The sequence below is a fragment of the Heterodontus francisci genome, chromosome 37 (assembly GCF_036365525.1).
Source record: "Heterodontus francisci isolate sHetFra1 chromosome 37, sHetFra1.hap1, whole genome shotgun sequence".
Taxonomy (NCBI): Eukaryota; Metazoa; Chordata; class Chondrichthyes; order Heterodontiformes; family Heterodontidae; genus Heterodontus; species Heterodontus francisci.
This window is the reverse complement of record NC_090407.1, coordinates 27,509,576-27,528,349: the sequence shown is the minus strand read 5'-3', so window position 1 is coordinate 27,528,349 and position 18,774 is coordinate 27,509,576. Positions and strand designations below refer to the sequence as shown.

Here is an 18,774-nt window from a genome sequence, read left to right as displayed (position 1 = left end):
ATCAGTATGAAGGAAACCTAGAAAGAAAAGAGCTGTGTAGAGCTTTCTCTGACTAGGTTAGAATGTTCAGCTGTGTCCAAGGCAGTAGAAAGATTGAGAAAGGTAAAGAGGGATAGTCATAGCTATAGTGACAGTCCCAGTTAACAGCCATAGTTACAGCCGCAGCCATGGCCATAGTTACAGCCGCAGCCATGGCCATAGTTACAGCCGCAGCCATGGCCATAGTTACAGCCGCAGCCATGGCCATAGTTACAGCCGCAGCCATGGCCATAGTTACAGCCGCAGTCCCTAACGATGCTGTTACCGACACTGATCAATGAGGTATATGTGCTGCCTGCTGGGCACTTTTCCTGATTTGATTCCTGCCACCTGAGCCCAAGGGCACTGATGTCAGAAGACCTGAGCCCGTCTGTTCAGTAAGAGTTCAGTTCCAGACGAAGTGGTGGATTTACAAATCGGGCCGTTGAGGAATTGAATTGTTCTCTTAAAAATATGCATTTTGTCCCTTGTTCTCTTTCTCACTTCTCCGCTTCCCACCCCCACCCCCCTAACCCTGCTCCTCCCCTTTTCAATGCAGTCTGAGTATCTGAACCTTAGCCCAGGAAGCTGCATGCTGTGGGCAAGAGCTGGATCAAATCCTTACTGGCACATCGACAGGCCGTGCCACCTGCCCTACCAAACAAAAATGGTCTCCATTGCATGGAGCTCAATTAAACCCTTGTTGGAATGGATATAAATTCTGTGCATGTCTCACAAGCTCCTCATCCTCACTTCTCCCTCTTACAGTAATGGAAGCCAAATCAGGTTAGATTCAGTTTAAAATTACACGGCTTTGTGTTCCGCTGTGTCGCCCCCCGCCCCCCCGCAACCCCCAGTCCCCTTACTTACAGCTGCATTAATGTTTGTGTAATTTTAATTTACACTTAATTAACGTGGCCTTATGGGAAGCTGGGTGAGCCAAGACACGGCATGTGATATTTCTCTTTTACATTGCAGGGTGAGCTCCGAGTGGGAGATCACAAGGTCAAGTATTTGGACGCCTATACTTCATTCCACAGGCTCTCAGTGTAGTCACTCGTGAATTAATGACATCTGGCGCTGCATTTCCCTTGGAGGGGCTGCTACCAGCAGCAGCAGCACTTTCATTGGTAACAGTGTACGCTTGATAGAGGGAAGGGGCCCTGCTGGCTACTGGACCCACCTGGCCTGATGTTGTTTTCCAACCCCCTTGGGGACTGCAGCACCAGAAAGGAAATGCAAGCTCCACTGATCACTGCCTGCATGAATGCCACTTATTAATCAGAGAATAAAGGGAAGGGTCAGGAAATGAAGCAACGAATCCTAACTTAAAGAACAGCTAGTTGTGAAATCTGTCTGCATCAATTGCATAGATTGCTTGTGGTTGGGTTATCCAGGAGATACTATTCTGTAGTATAAGCACATCAGTTAAAGGGACAAGATCTCTCCTGGTCACTGTACAATTTTGAAACTTTTAACTTTGATTGTTGGACCAATCCTGAGCATACCTGGTTGAGGGGGTGGTCAGAGGACCATCCTTTCCCCCTTTCCCCCTCTCTCGTTCTTCAATGTGAATCAGTGAAGGAGATCAAGAGGCTCCAATGTTAGATATGAGCACATGTAGCCTCTAATCGGGGAAGTTAGGGACCAGCGAGCTTAAGGGCAGCTAGCCTGAAAGTGAGCTTTGCCTAGAGTGCTGGCAGAGGCACTTTTTAAAGATTATTCTCTGGCTTTAAAAAAGGCAGTAAGGAATAGAATAATCTCACTGGAATAACGTGTTCTGTTCATTCATATTCTTCACTAAATCACTTTATTGGTCTATAATCATGCCTCACCTCACTAGAATGCTTTTCAGTCTGTCTTTTGTAAAGACGGGAGAACACACATGGCGACATAACAAAGGGTCTTTGTAATGTGTTCTGAGTGCTGTGATCGTTTAACTAGATTTTAGACAGGAAAGGTACTCTCCAGATCATAGGAAGGCGAAAGGTCTGTTTATAGGAACGACTGGTGACATTGAACCTTGGGGAATAATACATTTCTGTGAAATTTGTAAGAGCCGTCTTTCATTCAAAGATCATTTTACTCTTTGTCAGGGAAAGCAAAGCAGCCTATAATGAGCTTGAAGCACTGAGTCTTGTTTGTCTATGTCGGTGTGTTTAGTTATGATTCTGATCCATTGCTCCCAAACCTTAGTCAGAGTTAGTTAGTAGAGGTGCTGAGAGGATTGACATCCTGGTTTGGCTCTGTATTAAAAGATGAGGTGATGGCTGTCGCATCTCCCGTTGTTATAATCATACCCTGTCTGGATACTTTAAGGGCTGATGTAAGTCTCTCCCTATTACTGGGGTTACATCGGCTGAGGAGGGCACGTGGTGGGGAGTCACAGAGTCGTTATAGCACAGAATGAGGCCATTCTGCCCATCGGGTCCATGCTGGCTCTCTAAAGAGCTATCCAGTCAGTCCCATTTCCCTGCTCCAACTCCGTAGCTCTGCAAGTTTATTTCCCTCATGTGCCCGTCCAATTTCCTTTGGAAATCATTCATCCTCTCCCCTTCCACCACTCTCTTGTCGGCAGCAAGTCACAGCTCATTAGTAAAAGAGTTCTTTCTCACATCTCCCCTGCATCTCTTACCCAAAACCTTAAATCTGTGTCCCCTAGTCCTTGTACCATCAGCTAATGGGAGCAGTTTTTTTTGTCTACCTTATCTAAACCAGTCATAATCTTGTCCACCTCCATCAAATTTCCCCTCAATCTCCTTTGCTCTAAGGAGAACAACCCCAGCTTCTCCAACCTAACCTTGTAACTAAATTCCCCCATCCCTGGAACCTTTCTGGTAAATCTCCTCTGCACCCTCTCATCCTTACTGTCTGCCAAACCTCCAAGTTTGGTATCATTTTGAAATTTTACTCTGTATTCAAATATCCAAGTCATTTATATATCAAAAAAGCAGTGGTCCTAGTCCTGAACTTTGGGGAACACCACTGCCTACTATCCTCCAATCTGAAAAACAATCATTTACCACGACTCGCTGTTTTTTGTCCTGAAGCCAATATTTTATCCAAGCTGACACTGACCCTCCTATTCCATGAGCCTCAATTTTATTAACAAGCCTTTTATGTGGTACTTTGTCAAACGCTTTCTTCAAATCCAATTAGACAACATCCATTGCTTTCCTTCATCAACCTTCTCTGTTACTTCATCAAAAAAATCAATTAGATTGGTCAAGCACAATCTGCCTTTTACAAATCTGTGCTGGCTATCCTTAATTAACTCAAACCTCTCCAAGTGACTGTTGATTTTTTCCCTGATTATTGTTTCTAAAACCTTACTTACCACTGATATTAAACTAACTGGCCTGTAGTTACTAGGATTGTCCTTACACCCTTTCTTGAATAAGGGTGTCATGTTTGCCACTCTCCAATCCACTGGTACCTCCCCTGTATCCAGGAAAGATTGGAAGATTATGGCAAGCCCTTCTGCTATCTCCACCCCCACTTCCTTTAGCAACCTGGGATGCAAGACATCCAGACCAGGTGATTTATCCACTCTAAGCATAGCCAGCCTTTCCAGTCCATCTTTCCTATCAATTTTCACCCCATCCATTACCTCTACCATCTCTGATTCTACTGATTATTTTGTCAGATTCCTCTTCTTTAGTAAACACCAATGCAAAGTACCCCTATTCTAGCCTTCTTGTAAGGTACCTAGTCTGTATCTGAAACATCCCTTCCTTAAAGATCACCCATTGTTCCCTTACCGTTCTCCTTGTCAGTCTTTGGTTCCATTTTACCCTGGCTAGATCCCTTCTCATCCCATTGTAGTTAGCCCTCTTGCAATTCAGAAATTCTACTTTAGATTGTTCCTCGCTCTTCTCCATTACTAATCTAAACCTTATACAATGATCACTCTTACCCAAGTGTTCCCCCATAGACACTTGGTCCATTTGGTCCACCTCAGCACCAGATCTAGGAATGTTTCCTTTCTAGTTGGACAGAGAACATGCTGGTCAAGGAAGTTCTCCTGAACACATTTCAGAATTCCCTCCCCATCCTTTCCTTTTACTCTAACTTTATCCCAATCAATATTTGAGGAATTAAAGTCCCCCAATATCACCACTCTATAGTTCTTGCACATCTCTGTGATTTCCCTGCAGATTTGCTCCTCTATCTCTCTCGCTATTTGGAGGCCTAAGAATACCCCCAGTGGCATGAGCATACCCTGTTTGCTTCTCAACTCTCAGCAACTGGATTCTGTCTTTTCACCTTCAAGGACATCATCCCTTTCCAACACTACCAGCGTCTTCTCTAATAAGTACTGTCACCCCACTTCCCTTTTTCCCTTCCCTATTTCCCTTCCCTATCTTTTCTGAACACTTTGTATCCTTGAATGTTAAGCACACAGTCCTCACCATTTTTATGCCATGTTTCCATTATTGCATCATATTCCCACATGAATATATGTGCTTATAGCTCACCAATCTTATTCACCACTGTTTGTGCATTTACATACATGCATTGTAAACCTGACTTTTTATTCCTCGTAGTCCTTCTTAGTCTGCTGCTATCTAGTATAGTACTGCTTCCTTCTCTAGTATTATCCAACACTCTCACTCCTTTATGCACCTTATTCCTCTTTTCCACTTCTATATGCTGGTGCCCATCCCCTTGCCAATTTAGTTTAAACTCTCCCCAACCTCCCTGTGAGGACATTGGGCCCAGTCCTGTTGAGATGCATCCCTTCCCTTTTGAATATGGCCTCCTGCCCAGAACTGATCTCAATGCCCCAAGAATCTGAAGGCCTCCCTCCTGCACCGTGCCTCAAGCCACGCATTGATCCTCCCTATCTTCCTATTTCTACTCTCACTGGCACATGGCACTGGGAGTAATCCATAGATTATTACCTTTTGAGGTCCTACTTTTTAACTTCCTCGTTAGCTCCTGAAAATCTGACCGTAGGACCTCAATACCTGCCCTTGCTATGTCATTGCTACCAACGTGTACCACTTCTGGCTCACTCCTTTCCCCTTGCAGAATATTCTGCACTCTCTCTGCGATGTCTTTTACCCTGGCACCAGGGAGGCAGCACACCATGCAGGACTCACGATGACATTTACAGAAATACCTGTCTGTCCCCCTAACAATCTGCTATAACAACTGTATTCTACTGTTCCCTCCTGTTCAGTCCCACACCCATTGGTGCCATGGGCTGGACTGCACTACTTCAAGGGGTCAACACTCTCAGCAGTCTCCAGAGCTGAGTACCGGTTTGAGAGTGGCACACACACCGAAAACTCCTGCACCGCCTGCCGCTTTCTGTTCTTCTGGATGGCCACCCATCTACTATCCTGAACTCTCAGTGCCTGTTGGGTGACCACCTCATAGAGTGTACAATCCAGGAAACGCTCATCCTCCCTAATGCTCCGCAGTGACTCCAGTTGCCTCTCAAGCTCAGAAATCTTGAGCTCGAGCTCAAGCAGCTGGAGATACTTCCTACACATGTGCTTCCCTCCCCAACCTCCCAAGACACATGAAGTGTCCTGATGTTCCCACATAGCACAGGAATTCCAAGCAACCTGTCTCAGCTGCCCATCCATGATCTAAACAAGGTCTCTTTTCCCTCTTTCAGAACCTAGTTTGTACCTTGTTTAAAGTATTAATTTTGGTTAATGCCTCTAGATTTGCTCTGTGCTAATACTCTTATTAATTCGCTTACTGTTATACTTACCCCAATTGAAATTTTATTAATTAGTTCAACGAGTTAAGCTATAAGTTTAATACAGTACTCCTTGGTTTCCCGGTCCCAGGTCAAACCACTGCCCTAGTTTTAAAAAAACACACTAGCACTCACCAACCAATGACCTACCTGCTGTCCTCTGACGTCCCTCCTTGCTTTTTTGGAAATGCAATGATCAGGTTCGCACTGTTCTCCCTCTCTCTTTTATTCTCTGCCGCCGTTGCTAGTGTCTGATCAGGTCTGTGCTGTGAGTGGAGTGACTGCTTCAGAATATCCATCCATATTTATATTTTTTCCATACTTTCTCCCCATTTCTCCCCATTATAGCAGAGCACTTAGAGAACAGTGGTAGAATCGGGCAGAGTCAGCAAGGATTTACGAAAGGGAAATCATGTTTGACAAATCTACTAGAATTCTTCGAAGATGCAACTAGTAGAGTTGATGAGGGGGAGCCAGTGGATGTGGTTTATTTGGACTTTCAGAAGGCTTTCGATGAAGTCCCACATAAGAGAGTAGCGTGTAAAATTAAAGCGCATGGGATTGGGGGTAGTGTATTGCAATGGATAGAAAATTGGTTGGCGGACAGGAAACAAAGAGTAGGAATAAATGGGTCTTTTTCCGAATGGCAGGCAGTGACTAGTGGGGTACCGCAGGGATCGGTGCTAGGACCCCAGCTATTCACAATATATATTAATGATTTAGATGAAGGAACTAAATGTAATATCTCCAAATTTGCAGATGACACAAAACTGGGTGGGAGGGTGAATTTTGAGGAGGATGCAGAGAGGCTTCAGGGTGATTTGGACAAGTTGAGTGAGTGGGCTAATGCATGGCAGATGCAATATAATGTGGATAAATGTGAGGTTATCTACTTTGGTAGCAAAAACAGGAAGGCAGATTATTATCTGAATGGCTGTAAACTGAGAGAGGGAAATATGCAGCGAGACCTGGGTGTTCTCGTACACCAGTCACTGAAGGTAAGCATGCAGGTGCAACAGGCGGTAAAAAAGGCAAATGGTATGTTGGCCTTCATAGCGAGAGGATTCAAGTACAGGAGCAGGGATGTCTTGCTGCAATTATACAAGGCCTTGGTGAGGCCACACCTGGAATATTGTGTGCAGTTTTGGTCTCCTTATCTTATGTTCTTGCTACAGAGGGAGTGCAGCAGAGATTTACCAGACTGATTCCTGGGATGGTGGGACTGATGTATGAGGAGAGATTGAGTTGGTTAGGATTATATTCGCTGGAGTTCAGAAGAGTGAGAGGGGATCTCATAGAAACATATAAAATTCTAACAGGACTTGACAGGGTAGATGCAGGAAGGATGTTCCCGATGGTGGGGGAGTCCAGAACCAGGGATCATAGTCTAAGGATAAGGGGTAAACCTTTCAGGACTGAGATGAGGAGAAATTTCTTCACCCAGAGAGTGGTGAGCCTGTGGAATTCACTACCACAGAAAGCAGTTGAGGCCAAAACATTGTATGTTTTCAAAAAGGAGTTAGATATAGCTCTTGAGTTTAAAGGGATCAAAGGGTATGAGGCAAAAGCTGGAACAAGCTACTGAGTTGGATGATCATAATGAATGGTGGAGCAGGCTCGAAGAGCTGAATGGCCTACTCCTGCTCCTTTTTTTTCTATGTTTCTCTGATTCCTGTTGATGTCCCGCATAGAACCAAACATTTTTCATGTATGAACCTAGCCAATGAGCATTGGTAGGCTATTCAACGATGGGGGCGTCACAGTCGAGCCAGTTCTTCCCCATTCAACATCTGCACATATACTTGTTCCAGACACTAAGTGGTACCAGGAGCACTGGTTGATTTCTACCCCTTCCCCAGCTTAAGGATGCTGAGGACAGTCGCAGCTCCCCATCATTACCCTGACTGTGGTCAGCTCATCGGGAATCAAACTAGTTAGCAAAGGGTTTGATTGAACCCACTGAATTCAAGTACGTGCATGTGGCTTTCATAATGTTCTTTCATTTCAAATCTTGCCTGGATAGATGGGGTTAACATTTCCTGTGTGCTTGATGTAAGAGTCCTTAAAGACTTTGGTGAACTGACTGATCAGTTCATCATAGATACACAGCCACAGGGTGAAAAGTGGCCAATAATTGGCACTAAATTGTGTGTGTCGGTCTGAGTGGTCAGGATGAGACTGGACAAAGAGAATAAAGGAGATGGTTGCAAACAAAAGCAGGAAGTCGTTCAGATCAGCCATAAAGTGTTGACCTTGTTGGCCTTTTCCTGTTCTTAAAACTTCCAATAGGAAACAGAAAGGCCAGCTTTTTGCAGTCAGGGTTGCACTTCTGAGATCAGAAGAAAGTTACTTTGTTAGGGCACAATAGAGGGGGCTCTACTCCTGTCTTGAAATTGTTTGGCTGTTCTGGTGGATGCTGTCTTTCTGTGATATGAATCTGGCAGATAGGCCCGAAACCAGACCGGGTCCCGAAGCACCAGCTTCGGGCTGTGCATGGGAGTTTCCAGTCACCTCCTCTGAAGGTAGGACCTCCCGACGCTGGGAGTTCGTGCTTCCATGTTCTCAAAAGGACCTGACATGTTTTAACCCTGGTACTTTGACATGAGGTGTACAGGTCCCCTGAGAAACATGTGAGCCCCACCAAGGGATCCAGGTCAGAAATGGGACCTAACCCACCTACTCCCCCATCCCAGGAGATCAGGTGGTCAAAAATGTTTTTAAAATTCCATTCAAAGAGTGATCTGGCCAATCCCTGCTCCTCTTAACCAACTCCGCCCCCACCAAGCGCAGGAAATTGCCATCAGAGATGCAACTGTATCAGAACAGGTGCCCACTGTTAGGTGCCTGCCCCCTGCCCTACATATTCTCGCCAAGGTCACGACAGGCACAATGCTGGCACAAGTGCTAGATTCACAGCCTGTGCAAACTAAGTGCTCCTGTATGTAACCTGTGCTGTACCTGACCTGGGAGAGCTTGGTGGGGCAGTGCAGAGGGAGCCTTACTGTATATCGGACCTGCACAGTCCCTGACCTGAGAGTGATTGATACCGAAAGAGGACATTGCTACTCTGCTACATCACTGACAGGCTGCTTAATGGCTGGAAGGAGAAATAACAATGAGAATGATTTCCCACCCCCCCCCCCCCACCCCCCCTCACCCCCGACTAGTGTTTGACTAATTTCTGGCTATTACTGACAAAATGTACCATTCAAGGACATATGCATTATTGAGTAGATGGGAAAATTCAGCAGGGGATTAGTAATTGGTAAACTGGAGTGTCGACCAGCACTCAGACAGACAGCTGCTAGCTCAGTGCCTGACTGATCCTCCAACAGACTGCACAGGGAATGGTGGTACCCAGTTCAAGGTAACCGGGTTTGGCAGTGCGGGGTGTGGTTTGTTAAGTAACAGGGAGAGAGAATTCTAGTGCTTCTCACTCAGTCCCGTGAAGCAGAAATAACACTTAAAAAAAAAAGTCTCTCTCAAAAGTATCTTTGAAGATATATTGTGGTTTACATATACAATTAACCCCTTCTGTGAAAGAAAGAACTTGCATTTCTGTAGCACCTTTCACGACCTCAGGACTTCCCAAAGTGCTTTACGGCACATTTTGAAGTGTAGTCACTGTCGTTGTAATGCATGAAATAAAGCAGTTAATTTGAGCACAGCAAGATCCCGCAAACAGCATTGTTGGTTGAGGGATAAATGTTAGCCAGGTCACCACGGAGAATGCTCCTGCTCTGCTTTGCAATAGTGCCATGTGATTTTTTTTTTGTCCAGCTGGGAAGGCAGATGTCAGTTTAACATCTAATTCTATAGTCAGCATTTCTGACAGTGTTGCACTCCCTCAGTACTGCACTGAAGAGTCAGCCTGGATTCTGTGCTCAAGTCTCTGGAGTGGCATTCACACCAACAAACTCCTGACTCAGGTGAGAGTGCTCCCAACTTAGCCACAGCTGACACCTGTGTCCACAAAGGCCTTGCCTAGGTGGTTGAACCCAAATTTTTGGAGCACAGGTACTTCTGAGTATCTGTCTTCTGTTTATCTCATTCTCCTCCCACCGCCCAAGAACTGCTCTGCTTTAAATTGTTTAAAAATATAAGCTGCATTTTATTTTGCTGTTATCCCACACAGGTCCTGTGCAGCCAGTGGCAAAATGTACGACAAACTCTGCCAATTAGTCATGAAGATCCTTTATTTTCACTGCGCCCTTCATGTTGCCACTGGTCTACCTGAGCCCCAGTTAATAGCCGGTTCCGATGGCAGTGTGATTCCTGTATTGGCGCCATGGCACAAACCTTTGGCACTGTTGGCCTCGGGCATCAGTATTTGGTGCACGTACACCAGCTCCGCCACACTCCCATCGCTGTACTGCTCGGGTGCTACCTGCCGCGATTCGTGTCATGGGTGATTCTGACAGAAACTGGCCACGCTGTTTGTAAACTGTGAAGAGAGGCAGCTATTTAATGGACGTTACCCCACCAGCCATGTTTTCTCCCTCTTTATACAGTTGCAATTGATGCTGCTTTCCGTCAGCCTATTGGAGGCCATTGAAAGATGGCCAATGCCCAGCCAGTGTGCGCTGAGCTGTGATGTCATGGATATGCTAAATCCCGCAGGCCATGTTCATCTAAAGACAAACTGAAAACAGCAAACATAAACGCACTCAACACTGTGCTGGGCTGAGTAGGCGGGACTGCTGGACTGGGTGGGGCTGCCACTCTCTCTCTGTCTGGAACCTGGCAGAATTTGGATCATCTCGGGTATTTTCATGTGTGAATCAGAGATTCTATAGAGCAAGGTTGTGGAAGATAGATTAGATTATTATAACCTTGAAGTGCTCTTGAATGCCTTCGCGGGTAAATGCGCCTCCCAGTGTGGTACAGGGCCACACAGAAGAGAGAGTTCCACCTTTGATTCCCGGGCAATGATGAGTTAGAAAGCACTACAGTTTGCCTTTACATCACTGAGCCAAGGAAGAGGAAAATCAGCCAGGGTGCCAGTTCCTTATGGCTATCGAGTGATCCCTGTTTGGAAATCAGCTGAGGACACAGTCAGGCTTAGCAGCGATGGCCCACATAGCCAAATAGCTGATAAACCCTGACTGTCTGGACATCACATGAATGGCTCGCCAGCAAGAGTAGGACCTTCGGGAGAGATTGAAGGGGTGGGGGGAAATGGTAGAAAAATAAGGATAAAAGTGTAGATAAAGGGAGAATGGAAGGCAGTTTGAGCCTGCGGATTCAGGTGTTTCCTCAGCTTTTCCTAATGTTTTTGCACCCCTGTGCCGCACTGGCCTAAAGGGGGCAGGGTGGGCAGGCAATCTGCACCTTTATCCTTTTCCAACATGGCTGTGCAAGTAATGCTGAGGACCCCACTGTGACTGAATTTCTTTTTTCTAATCGTCTGTTGCCCTCATCTGGTTCCGAGTTGGCTGACATTTTGGAACATGCAGTAAGGCTTTTACTTTGTTGTCGGTCAGAGTAAACGGACAAAGTAAACAAGGCCCCACTAGCTCTGGTGGAAGTGGCAGAATCTCTGGCGCTAGGCGTTTATGTTACTCTTAGAGGTGACCCAAGTATTTGAACCACACCGGGATGAGCAGGGATTTATGTGTCTCAGCTGTGGTTTTATTTTTCAGTTAATTTTGTAATAACTGGGTATTATCCATCGCAGACTCTGTCCTTATGCACTTCTCTCTCTAAAGATGTGGTGAAGAGTTTCCATAGCGCCCTTTGCCACAGTGATGAGGCCATTCAAAGATTCTAAACTGAGCCTGAAGCTGTCTGGTGGTAGCTCAGCACAGAATAGGTCAGTCTGTGAACGTCAGTTTTTGTCCGGGCCTCCCTTCGTACAAGATAGCCATGTTTCAAGAAATTAGCTTGTCTCATTTTTAAATTGCTTTTGCAACAACTTAGAGAGTCACCGGATGTCAGCTCCACAAGTTGGCAGAAGGCTGCAGTTTAAAAAAAAATATATACTGCCTAAGGAATATACCAGTAACTAAATGCCATAAAGCCACGTTTTTGTACAGCAGTAAGCTATTAATGTCCACTCCTATTCATTAAATGAAATGCTTATTGATTTGAGAAATTTTTGAACTATAAAATGCACTTCATTGGAATGGATCAATTCCACAAGTGGGTGACTTTACGAAGAAAAGTGTAGGTAATGTGGAAGGAACTGGCTGTACCTCAGAATACATGGTGTGAGTGGGAGACAGGCAATTGAGAAGCGTGGGAGTGGGACCAGGAATGCAGACACTAGTCTGTCGGGTCGCGTGCAATCCAGTTTACTTTTAAATTAGCTGGGCTTGTTCCAGCCTAGAGCAATCGCCTCCCTCTCTTTTTCTGTCTCTCCCTCTCTCTCCCCTTGTCTACTGGAGGCAGTGACGCATCTAGGTCATCTTCGACCTTGAGTGTCACCAGGGCTATTTGACCCTGGAGGGCATCACAGCCTTGTCCTCTCCTGATGTGCGCACTCGTGCACTTCAGGTAGATGTCAATGGATAGCGATCAGAAATGAGAACCCACTTTTTCTTCCTCCTCTTTATAATCCAGGGGCACTGAAGCCAGTTCCAGCACCCTGAATCCAATTTGGTTAAAATGGGCTAATTCAGCACAGACTGGGGAAGGCGAACTTGTCTCTTCATAGCTCAGTACCTCACCATACTGCTCACTCACCCACTGTGTAAGGATACAGTGTCTCTGTATCTCTCTCTTATTTCTAACTCTTTACCCTGATTTAATATGGTAAATGAGGCTCATATTTTGCCTGCTGTTTTCCGAAACGCAGTAAACATTTTAAATATATTTTAAAATTGCAAAAAGAACACAGAATTTTTTTTTACACAAAGGGTGGTTAGGATTTGTAATGTTTTATTGGAGGCTGAATCCCTGAGAGCTGATGAAAAGTAAAATGCTGCAGATAAAATATTTGAACAAGAAACATTTAAAATGATATTTGGTATTGACTGGGCAATGGCAGTGAGTGGGTAGCTCCTTCAGAGGGCCAGCACATGCCCGATGGGCCGAATGACCTCATCCAGCTGTAAAGTTTTGTGATTTTGTATTGAATGCTATTAAATTAATCTTTTTATTGAGTGCAAAAAAAAAAGTGATCTTTAAGCGCAGTAAATGTGAGGGGTTTGAGGTGTATCAGGGAGTTGCAGCAGGGGGAGTGGAGTAGATCGGAGTTGGAGCAGGGGGTGTGGGGTAGATCGGAGTTGGAGCAGGGGGTGTGGGGTAGATCGGAGTTGGAGCAGGGGGTGTGGGGTAGATCGGAGTTGGAGCAGGGGGTGTGGGGTAGATCGGAGTTGGAGCAGGGGGTGTGGGGTAGATCGGAGTTGGAGCAGGGGGTGTGGGGTAGATCGGAGTTGGAGCAGGGGGTGTGGGGTAGATCGGAGTTGGAGCAGGGGGTGTGGAGTAGATCGGAGTTGGAGCAGGGGGTGTGGAGTAGATCGGAGTTGGAGCAGGGGGTGTGGGATAGATTGGAGTTGGAGCAGGGGGTGTGGAGTAGATCGGAGTTGGAGCAGGGGGTGTGGAGTAGATCGGAGTTGGAGCAGGGGGTGTGGAGTAGATCGGAGTTGGAGCAGGGGGTGTGGGGTAGATCGGAGTTGGAGCAGGGGGTGTGGAGTAGATCGGAGTTGGAGCAGGGGGTGTGGAGTAGATCGGAGTTGGAGCAGGGGGTGTGGGGTAGATCGGAGTTGGAGCAGGGGGTGTGGGGTAGATCGGAGTTGGAGCAGGGGGTGTGGAGTATATCGGAGTAGCAGCAGGGGGCTTGGGGTATAACAGATGCTCACACAGTGGGAGGGTGGAGTTGATGAGAGGGTGGTGTTAAGGCATGTGGAGTGTTTGAGAGAGGATTGTGATGAGGGTCTTGTTCCGCAACCAGTGACTATTTAACGGTGTCGGGACAGCTTTCACAGATCCTAGGCAACCAGTGCTAACTCTCACTGTATCCATAAATTGAACATCCCCTTTAATCCACTGTTTGGTAATCTCTGCGATTTAGCTGCATGCCGGCTTGCTGTCTGCTTATTGTTAGAGAGTGGCAGGATGGTTGCACCACTCCCTGGGACTGTCACTGGACACTTTTACATCCTTGACTGTAGACAGCAGATCTTCCTGCGGCTATTACACTCTATCATGGGAGCAAGTTCATCTCCCAGGTGCTGACAGCATGGTAGGCCCACAAAGCAGTCGGGAAAAGAGAATTTGTTGTAATGTAATGTAAAGTGGGAGGGGGGAGAGAACAGGAGCCAGCACTGTGATTGATGTCTGTTGGGCTCCATATAAACTGGAGCCTAGTATGCCTACAAAGCCCAGCACACTACAGAAGCAGGGTGTTGTGTCAAGTAAACTTTGAAAGTGCCCAGGACACCCTGGATAAGAGTTTGGTTAATGATTTATATATTTCTGGGCTTGTGAGGTGTGCTGATAGCTTTGTTTCCTATCACTGAACAACAGTTTCCCCATTCTGTACACAAGGGGCCTGTGTAAAGTCCTTCTCACCTGTAAAGTGTCTCCGCCCCACATCCAAACCCAAAGGGATTAAGCCCAATTAAAGCACTGTAACCAACACATGGGACGGGACCAGCCAACTAAACACAGACCAGGGACTGAACCTGGGACTGACTGGTCTGTCGTCAGCTCGGACTGCTTTGCCTGAACGGCCTGTTTCTGTGCTGTCTATTCCATGTACAGCTGCACCAGGCGGTGTATTTACTATGTGAGCCCCGAGCAGCACTTACCAGCAGCGTCTCCTTGTGTGTGTGTGTGTGTGTGTGTGTGTGTTTATTCAGGTATTTTGTTTTGTGTAACGCACTATTAATGGTTTTGCTTTTCTGTTGCAGATGATTGTGACGTTCGATCTGAAGAGCTGCAGCATCATGTGACAGGTACAGTCAGTTATTTTGCACTCAGAGGTTCCTGGTGCGATAGCAGGTTGCAGTGGTTGGATCTGGTCTGTGTCTGATTTCCAGTCCAGAGGACTGCGGAAACCCGTTTGGGACGTTTTGGCCACACACCTGCTGACTTTATTAGCCACCCCTTGCACCCCCTCTCCCCTTATTATTACAGGGTGTTGGTAGAGTGCTAGCTCTGTACTAAGTCAGGGCTCCTGGCACTGGAAATTGGAAGCATGTCATATCCTCTGGGGATGCACAAAATGGGGGGTATTTCAGAGATTTGCAAATGACCGACAGATCTCCATAATTTGACCCTATCAGATTACGGAAGTTTCATAGAACAGGACACAACAGCCTCTGCTGTCTACTAATATCCATTATAAACCCACCGACTCCCACAGCTACGTTGACTACACATCTTCACACCCTGCCTCCTGTAAGGACTCCATTCCATTCTCCCAGTTTCTCCATCTCCGACGCATCTGCTCTGATGATGGTGACAGCGCTTCTGATATGTCTCCTTTTTCCTCAACCGAGGATTTCCCCCCACTGTGGTTGACAGGGCCCTCAACTGTGTCCGGCCCATTTCCCGCACCTCTACCCTCACCCCTTCCCCTCCCTCCCAGAACCGCGACAGGGTTCCCCTTGTCCTCACTTTCCACCCCACCAGCCTCCGCATCCAAAGGATCATCCTCCGCCATTTCCACCATCTCCAGCGTGATGCCACTACCAAAGGCATCTTCCCCTCCCTTCCCCTGTCAGCATTCCGAAGGGATCGTTCAATCTACGACACCCTCGTCCACTCCTCCATTACCCCCACCACCTCGTCCCCTTCCCATGGCACCTTCCCCTGCAAGCGCAAGAGGTGTAATACCTGCCCTTTTACCTCCTCTCTCCTCGCTATCCAAGACCCCAAACACTCCTTTCAGGTGAAGCAGTGATTTACTTCTACTTCTTTCAATTTAGTATACTGTATTCGCTGCTCACAATGTGGTCTCCTCTACATTGGGGAGATCAAGCGGAGACTGGGTGACCACTTTGCGGAACACTGCCGCTCCGTACGAAAGCATGACCCCGAGCTTCCGGTTGCTTGCCATTTCAACACATCCCCCTGCTCTCACACTCACATCTCTGTCCTGGGACTGCTGCAGTGTTCCAGTGAACATCAACGCAAGCTCGAGGAACAGCATCTCATTTACCGATCAGGCACACTACAGCCTGCCGGACTGAACATTGAGCTCAATAATTTCAGAGCATGACGGGCCCCCCATTTTACTTTTATCTTTAGTTATTTTTTTATTATTTTTTTTGTGTTTATTTTATTTTAGTTTGTTCAGTTTGTTTCTACTGTGCCTACCCACTGTGGGTTTTTTTCATGCTTGTGGCTGTTCAGTTTTCAGCCCATTAACACCCTATCTGTACTCATGCTTTGTCTTCACACTATTAACATATTGTTTGCCTTTGCTCCATGACCTTCTGGTCAGCTATTCTGTGACCTTGTCCTATCAACACCTCTTTTGTTATCTCTTGCCCCACCCCTGCTTTGCTTGTTTAAAATCTTTTACATTTCTTACATCTGCCAGTCCTGAAGAAGTCACTGACCTGAAACGTTAACTTTGCTTCTCTCTCCACAGATGCTGCCAGACCTGCTGAGTATTTCCAGCACTTTCTGTTTTTATTTTAGCCTCTACTGTTTGGCCATTTTGAGGAGCACTTTTCTTGTGGGGCACATTTTTTTTTCTCTCCCTTTTCCTTTCCTCCTCAGTGCCTGAACCTATGACTCATTTGTATCATGAGCTAGATTATACCACATCGGAGCAACAGGCACATAACTGAGCATCTCCTTGTTTGAAAGTTGCAGTCTCTGATTGCCCTTCAGGTCATCAGATATTCCCGGGAACTGGTAAAAGTCCAAACATTTAGAGAAACTGCATCAAAAATGGGTGCCGTTAGCAAGCAGCACACCACCACATACAAGGCAACTTGTATATTTGCAGCTGACTGTGGAAGTTCCACCACTATCATCTCTTTAGAGTCTCGGAGGGTCCAGCCACTATCATCCCTTTAGAGTCTCGGAGGGTCCAGCCACTATCATCCCTTTAGAGTCTCGGAGGGTCCAGCCACTATCATCCCTTTAGAGTCTCGGAGGGTCCAGCCACTATCATCTCTTTATGGTCTCGGAGGGTCCAGCCACTATCATCTCTTTATGGTCTCGGAGGGTCCAGCCACTATCATCTCTTTAGAGTCTCGGAGGGTCCAGCCACTATCATCTCTTTAGAGTCTCGGAGGGTCCAGCCACTATCATCACTTTAGAGTCTCGGAGGGTCCAGCCACTATCATCTCTTTAGGGTCTCGGAGGGTCCAGCCACTGTCATCTCTATGGTCTCGGAGGATCCAGCCACTATCATCTCTTTAGAGTCTCGGAGGGTCCAGCCACTATCATCACTTTAGAGTCTCGGAGGGTCCAGCCACTATCATCTCTATGGTCTCGGAGGATCCAGCCACTATCAGCTCTTTAGGGTCTCGGAGGGTCCAGCCACTGTCATCTCTTCAGGGTCTTGGAAGGCTCATGAAGAATTTGCCCCTTTTGCCCCTGGGGAAGGTGGTAGTCAGCTCCATAAAGTGGTAGTTAAGGCCCTGAGTTGCCCCAGTGGAAAGAAAGAGAGTGCCCTGTAATAGCCCCCTCTCCTTCCAATTTGAGCTCAACACTAAGCAGATGAAGACTTCAGCAAAGGCCTTCAGTGGGAACCTTGATGCCATCTTTGGGTTGCTTCTGTCCCTTTCCAGTTCCCTGTTGCATCTTTTGGTGCTGAAGTGGTTCCTTGTTAGTAGTAGGAATCCTGCCAGGGTGTTCTGTGCATCTGTGGTGACCTCCAGCCCAGGAAATGAGCCGGATAGGGGCAGATTTAAAGGGACAGCCCTGAAGAGGAGAATCCCAGCCAAGATCTACACTTGCAGTTGGAGTGCCTGCCTTCAGCTCCCCTCCATGTACTCACTGTACAAGGGGGAAAGTTATAATGAAATATTCACTCCTTTTTTCCAGCCCAACTTGGTAATTTGCAAAGCCACTTGGGGCAAAATTGGCACTGGCAGCAAAGCTTAAGCAATCTCATGTCTCTATGGCAACAGTGAACATTAAATTAAAAAGACAGGAAAGCAGTGTGTGCATACCTGCTGTGCACACTGGTGCTACCCCATAGATCACTCATCAAAAGCTGTCTTGCCTTTATGAAGAAGACTGAGTGATAGGTTTTCATCGAGCGAAGATCATAATTGGCTGCTGTGAGATTGACTGATTTCAACTCCATTTCCATGGGGCTACCCAGATGCTCCAACTTTGCTTCTTATCCAGTTCAGTCTTAAGATCTGGTGGTGGGGCTAGTTCTATCTCCCCTATCCAGGGCCAGATAACATCTTATTGTGATGTCGGTACATGTAGACTTTCCAAATGGGATCAGAAGTCGGAACTATGGTTGATTTCCCCTCCCTAAAGAAAGGAAGTCTTGCATTTATATAACACCTTTCATGACCTCAGAACGTGCCAAAGCATTTTACAGACAATGAAATACTTTTTGAAGTGTTGTCACTGTTGTAATGTAAGAAACTTGGTGGCTACTTCGCGCACAGCAAGGTCCCTCAAACAGCAATGACCTGATAATTGCTGTAGTGATGTTGATTGTGGGGTAAATGCTGGTCGGAACACTGGGAAGAACTCCTCTCCTTTAAATAGTGCCATGGCATCTTTTACATCCACCTGAGAGGGCAGACCGGGCTTTAGTTTAATGTCTCATTCGGAGCACGGCACCTCTGGCAGTGCAGCACTCCCTCAGTAGTGCACTGGAGGGTCAAAATAGAATATGTGCCCAAGTCTCTGGAGTGCAACTTGAACCCACAACATTCCGCCTCAGCCAATGAGAGTGAGCAACGGCTGCCGCGTTCCTACGTCAGGATCACTGATTCTCTCATCCAGCCGATGCCCATCGCAGGCCCAGCTGAGATCCACTAACATGGCGCCGACCAGGGATCAAACCCGGACTTTCCCAGTCTGTGTGGCTCAGCTATCACTGGATAAACTGAACTACCTGGAGGGTCTTTTTTTGGGGGTGATTCTAGGATCTGCTGCTTCCAGAA

General features: G+C 46.7%; 1 protein-coding gene across 2 annotated transcripts in view; it reads left to right on the top strand.

The window, feature by feature from the left end:
- The window catches only part of LOC137352210 (kazrin-like), a 528,676-nt gene that overhangs the window by 360,034 nt on the left and 149,868 nt on the right, over window positions 1-18,774 (top strand). For both annotated transcript variants that reach the window (XM_068017431.1, XM_068017432.1), the window contains exon 4: window positions 14,590-14,634. In XM_068017431.1, the coding sequence (XP_067873532.1) occupies window positions 14,590-14,634 (45 nt within the window). The remainder of the gene's footprint in view (window positions 1-14,589; window positions 14,635-18,774) is intronic.